At 33.8% G+C, this 6,671-nt stretch overlaps 1 protein-coding gene across 2 annotated transcripts in view; it reads left to right on the top strand.

Annotated features, from left to right (window-relative positions):
• The window catches only part of LOC115235598 (cholecystokinin receptor type A-like), a 26,895-nt gene extending 20,606 nt beyond the window's left edge, over positions 1 to 6,289 (top strand). The window contains exons 6-9 of one of the 2 annotated variants that reach the window (XM_029807497.1): positions 180 to 407; positions 1,224 to 1,468; positions 2,348 to 2,478; positions 4,665 to 6,289. In XM_029807497.1, the coding sequence (XP_029663357.1) occupies positions 180 to 407; positions 1,224 to 1,468; positions 2,348 to 2,478; positions 4,665 to 4,702 (642 nt within the window). In that variant the 3' untranslated portion in view covers positions 4,703 to 6,289. The remainder of the gene's footprint in view (positions 1 to 179; positions 408 to 1,223; positions 1,469 to 2,347; positions 2,479 to 4,664) is intronic. The other variant, XM_029807498.1, reaches the window with a different exon arrangement.
• The last annotated feature ends 382 nt before the right edge of the window (positions 6,290 to 6,671 follow it).

Consider the following 6,671-nt stretch of genomic DNA (forward strand, 5'->3'; position numbering starts at 1 on the left):
CCCCCCCCCGCCGGGTAATTGAGATTCCATGATCGAGTGAAACAGCTCGCGGCAGATAAATTTGCGGAATAGGATGATGAATTAAGTCGTTCTCGAGACGAATATTCAAGCGGTACGTGCAATGGTTAACCGAGACATCGCATTTCTCTTCCTCCCTCTTCCTTCGTCTTGCAAAAAAGGTGCGGTTACCACGGACGGCGGTCTCCAGGGTGCTTACCGACAAGTGTCACGGTACAGATTTGTCCCAGGGATCCAGGATTCAGATACGGGCGAACGGAAGCGGCTGCTTAACGCGGGACACGAAGGACGTCGCTAACGAGGATCAGCAGGACTCGATCTGTCCGTTCAGCAGACAACACGTGATACGCAGTAATTACATGGGGAAGAGCATCGAGGCGAAGAAGAAGGTATGTGCGAGCGTCCGATTAAACGAACTGTGTGGCACTCATAACTGTGTGGACGACTTATACCGATTTCCGCTTTAATGAAATTTAATGCGGAATTATGTATGCGCTTTGCATGCATATAAAGCGCGCTCGGTCGCGACTCGGAAGGTTCCCGTTTCTAGGAAATCGTGGAATCTGGAGCGAACGTAGGAAAAAGCCGCGCGGTTACCGGTGCACGCCAGGTCGCGAGATATTTATCGGCAACTATATTAACCCTTTTATTATTCGCCTACGACGCTCACTCGCAAAGAATCTTATATACGGATTGTTTCAAAGTTAAACGATCAAACATCGATATTAAAATTGTAGAGTGTTAAATTTAATCTCCCAACGATGTCAATTTTGCATTAGAAACGGAGAACGGTATTTTGAAATAGAAAATTAAACAAACTTCTTTTTTTCTCAATGTAATAATAAAATGTGATAATAAAACATTTCTGGACCTATGCTTATAGACGCTACATTTTTTTTTTCGTATTTCTACTCATAGAACATACTGGCAAATTTTGATCGTTTAACTTTGAAACAGCCTGTATATTCGTATTTTACAAATATACAAAGAAATTATAATATACATATTTTCTTTCTCTCCCTCTCCGTTATATATTTACGCGGTTTAATTTGGTATACATGTATAGAACGTCGCTCTTGCTACTCTCGAATCATAGTACGCATCACGAGACAATATTACAATCGCCTTTTGAATATGAATTCTGATCAAGAACGTTATGATGTTCGTTGGTTGCATTGAACGCGTCTTCTCGTCCGATGTCGCAGGTGATCAGAATGCTCTTCGTGATAGTCCTGGAGTTCTTCGTGTGCTGGGCGCCGTTGCACGTGATCAATACGTGGTATCTCTTCGCGCCTGATCTAGTCTACTCGGTCGTCGGTAGCACCGGTATCAGCCTGGTGCAGCTATTGGCCTATGTATCCAGCTGCTGCAATCCCATCACGTACTGTTTCATGAACAGAAAATTTCGCCAGGCGTTCCTCAACCTCTTCGACTGCCACCGTTGCTGGAGGTAAAATCTAGGTGAAGCCGCGCGCGTATATCTTTCATCACGAGAGACGTAAACTTAAAGAAGTTATGATGACACGTAAGACGGATCTTCGCCGTACAAATCCGTCCTCTTTACGAGTTGTACCAGTTGGCTGTTCCGACGCGTGGGTTTAATTTCGTGGAAGATGTACGTAGAAGAGTTCTCTCGAAGCTGCCGCGGCCAGTTAGAAAGGCTGTAATTACGTACCAGCCGTTCTCATGTCAAGCCCCAAAGTTATTAACGGGAGCGCCCTCGTTCTTGCTCTTATTTAGACAGAAAGTAATAAAGTTTGTTTTTTTTCAATGCAGGACGGAATTAAATGTATATAAAAATAAAATATAGAAATAAGGCTTTTAACGAATAAAATCAAGAATGTCAACAAAAAAAAAAAAAAAATGGCAAAAAGAGCCATGCGCGGTATTAAGGGCGCATAAATTTATTATAAAAGAATTACATTAAAATATCTAACTCGCGGACGTTTCGCGTTCTTTTGGCCATCCTCAGTTAGTTATAATTTTATTATTCGATGCGCTGAGGATGGCTAAAAGAAGGGCCGAAACGTCCGCGAGTTAGATATTTTAATGTAATCCTTTTATAATAAATTTATATCCTCTTAATACCGCGCGTGGCTCTTTTCGCCATTTTTTTTTTTTTTTTAGATGTATATAATTATGCAAATGTTTTTTTCTTTTTTTTTTGATGTATGTTATTTATATAAAATACACGCTTTGAAAAGATTTTAAAAATATACCTGATTTCAAGATTCAAGAGAAAAAATCGCATACGCACAAATTAATGTTAGGCATGAAATCCTCTATTGCAAATGAACGTTCACACAAACGGACGTGCGTTTTATTTTAGGGTAGGTTGCCGGCACAGCGACATCGCTATGGCGACCACAGGAAATGCCGGACAAGCTGGAAATAACAGCGAATTAAGCGGAAATGACTCGACGGTGTATCTAGGCAGAGCGTCCCTCGTCGCTAGATCAGGTATCATCATGCCATTAAATTGATCGTTCATTATTGTCATCTCAGATCCGGTTGCCATCAACCATAATTTTCGAGATTCTGATTCCGTTACCGCGATATTATACGATACCATGACGTTCCAGATTCTATCAAATTATCATAATATTATCATGATATCACACGAGATCATGACTTTCGAGAGTCTGTCGCGTTGTCTTTCTTACCACATTTCAAAATGTTAATTAAATTCTATACATAAATATTCTTATGTTGTACAAAAATATAAATCAAATGTACGTTTAATACCCGATATTTTCCACGTTTAGTTAGATTCGTAACAAATAAATTAAAACAGTGACGTGATCGATAATGGTCCGTCACGAACCAACACTCACTGGCTTTTCATGGCATTCGTTACGAGTTCCCACGTGTAATTCCTTCATGAGATACCCACTAACATTTACTATATATGCATCGGATGTGTCTCTAAACTTTTGAATGAATAATTAGTTGCGCTCTAATTCCTGCTTGTGTGAAGGTTAATTATTTGTATCTGTTCTACATGAGGATGTCCTCGGTCTGTATATATAACAATAATGTGGAGATGAAAGTAGGAATTGCAGCGCTTAATAATAATAGACATATATATAAATATTTTACTTTGATAAATTTTCCGCGTACAGGAAGATAATTAAATATACATAGTATTTGTATAAAAATATAAAATAGAATCAATTGCCGTTCTTGAATTTTTACGTTGGAAAATATATCTCTGAATGCATAGCATATAATATGTAAAATTTTAACATCTAACTAGTACTTCGATGCATATTTCGAGCTATAAATTTATTTTTAGAATACTGTATATCAGTACGCTGTATATTTTATATCAGTATACTGACAATTCATTTTTGTGTGATTTTATTTATAATGCTTTTTTGTAAAAAGATCGTAAAAATATTGTCTTTTGAAATTGGTTTTTTTGTTGCATAACCGCATATACTTTGTGTCTCAAAGACTAAAATTTGCTGTTAAAATTGCGAATTAATGCGGTTTAATATTCAAAAGAAAAAAAGATTATTACTTTGCACGTGTATCGAAAAAAATAAGAATATTCTCTTGTAAAATGGAAACGTAATTTTATCTTGCAAATAGCAAACTAATATTGATCCATCGTGGAATATAACTATGTATTATAAAAAGAAACCGAACTCTTTAAAATATAATTTTTCGAATCTTGGTTTTTTAAAAGAATATAAAAAATAAAATTTTATAAGATGTTGAATTAAAAATAAAATTAGTATATTTTCTTATATATGCAATAATTGATAATAATAAGCAACATTTGATATGACAGCCTCACGCAAACCTAAAAATTGGCAATTGATTTTTTTTAATATAATTGCGTTTAATCTGACAATCTTACATTGCGCAAACGCACATTTGCCAGATATGATAAAATATAGTAGTAATCTTTGTAATAAACTCGAATTTACATAAATTCCATAACAAGTCGGGTATTATCACATGTGACATAGCATTTAATCACATTGTACTTCGTACGCAATCATGATTAAATTTCATAAAAATTATAAGCGCTGCTTATTTTTCAAGATAATTAAATTTAAACTCCGTGGGGATAATATTCCACGCCTTTTTTTCTTCATTATAAATGCATTGTTCCGTTTTTATCTTTAAAAATTTACTTCATAAAATATGTATTTTACTGTAATTTTTACTTTATCCGTGCAAGAATTTGTGCGGAAATGCGTTTTCATTAAGCTGATAAGAATATCCGGATAATTAACACATATTCTGAAATAATTGCTTGAGTCCGAATATGCATATAATCTGGATTTTAATTTGGAAAATGAATTTCTCTATCCGAATCTATATATACGAATTTTTGCTTGATAAATAGTGTTTTATTTCTTCTTTTACTAAAAAGTTTGAATTTATTCTTAATGTGTGACTATAAAAAACACATTCAAAAATAATGCAAAGTATTCTTTATATTCGCATAGCTTTAATCCCGAATTAACGAAGAGAATTTACAGATTCGGATAGATACGACTTCTCGTATTATATGCGGACACATCTCCGGACTCGAGTAAACGAGTAATGATTATTTTAAACTTGGATATCGGACCCGCAAAATCCGGGTCGTATTTGTACGATCCCTTGTCTTCACGGGAATGTTGTTTCAGAGGTAGTTCGGTTGCTGGAGGAGGAAGATCGCGTCTAGTATAGGTCGTGCGGATTATGTGACGGGGTGACGGAATCGAATATATCTCTACCCCAATCCCGCGAGCAGGAGGAGGATTTTTTTCTGAAAATATCCTGGCGACCGCCCGTCGATAGGATCGCTTGTCGTGGAAGCGGTAAGGAACTCTCATGTGCCGGCACGTCTCATTGCTCATCGAGATCTTCTTGCGTGGACAATCTCAACTTTCTTTACGATTAACCGAAGCGAAATATATTAACGTTATTCTCCGTGATATGCGTATTTTTTGGCCTAACAGGTATTTCAGAAATCTCTTTTTATACTTTTAGTTAATTCATAGAGATTATAAAACGTATACAGAAAGGAAAAAATACTCCTAGGGTCTTGCCGGATTCCCGTTGAATGTTTTATTTTTCTATTCTACATCAAATCGATCGCAACTGAACTTTTTTGTACAGATTAGTCAAATGGATCAGATGGATGAAAGTTTTACAATGTAATTACAAATACGTAAAATAATTAATTTGTTACAAGCATGTTATATCTTAATAAACTAATAACTTGTAAAATTGAGATTGATATTCATCGATAAATCATGTATTAAGTGTATAATTGTCGATTGATACATTTCTAACAATGATAAAATGCTTTAAAATAATGGTTACGAATATTTAAAAAATTGTAATTTTGCATCGATTCTCTTATCCTTTAGATATGATAATGATACGGCACGCGCTATAAATCTTTGTGATGTCGCAAAAATTACATTTCCGGAAGATTAATAATTAATCTGATTTGGCGAAATAATGTTTTGTATAAAAAATTGACGAAACGCTTTCGGCACTTTCGCACAGGCAAGCTTAACGCGTAGAGCCATAAAGTATATTTATTCAGTAAATGGAGTTTTATGTGAAAAACAAACACAGTTATGTCATTTCAGCTTAACCTCTGCTCATTTACGTAACTTATGCTAATTTCGAGAAATTTGTATATTTGACGTTTGCACACATATATCGAATCAGATATTTTACAATAATTGCAGCTTCAAAATAGACGGCATTTAAATTAATTTCCATTAATTTCTTGCGATGAATACAGATACGTTTCAGAGATACATATATAACGTTTAAAAATATTTTTCGATAAAATATATTATTCAATATATGAAAGAGAAAAAGAGGAAGAGAGAATTTATATATAAATGCCACATGTTACGCAGTTCACATATCTTTCATAATACATATCTTTGATACACCTGTTGCGCACGTTTCATGGACCTGTCAGAGAATAACCCTTAAATGATAACGCGAGAAATATACAACCACATTGCGCGGTCGCTCAAAACCATACTTGCTGAGTTTTCAGAGCTTTATTTATACTATACTATACTATGATACTTTAATTTTTTAATATGTTATTATTCTTGACGAAATATTATTGTTCATGTAACGTAACTATTTTCTGTTTAAATCGGTTACATATTGCTGCATAAAAATTGTAACATTCTAAAAAATTTATTTTTGAATCTATTACACATACATTTAAGAAAATATTATCAATAAAACGCTTTATTAATATAGTTGTTTTTTGTATAAATATATCAGATTTCTCTTAAATATATTAAATATATATACAAAATAAAGAATCTATTGGCATCAATTTTTAAATGCTGCTTTTATTAAATAACTGTGTTTGTTTGGATACATTTTTCAATTACTTTTACATGATTTTTTAATATAATAATATAACAGTGTAACATATATATATGTATATTTTATTTATTAAAAATGTTTAAATGTTTAAAGAAAGATACACATGAATGCGTATCTCTATATGTACAAAAGTATATTGATCGTTACATTATTATATATGACAAAATATATAGATTACTACATAAATTATATATTAAGAACATCGTGGCTCAACTGGTATTATAAAATAATTATTCGCAAAAATGCAGATTGCGCATCGCGTAAATAAAATAAGTCTT

Source organism: Formica exsecta, unplaced genomic scaffold, assembly GCF_003651465.1.
Source record: "Formica exsecta isolate Colony F162 unplaced genomic scaffold, ASM365146v1 scaffold228, whole genome shotgun sequence".
In the NCBI taxonomy this organism is placed as follows: domain Eukaryota; kingdom Metazoa; phylum Arthropoda; class Insecta; order Hymenoptera; family Formicidae; genus Formica; species Formica exsecta.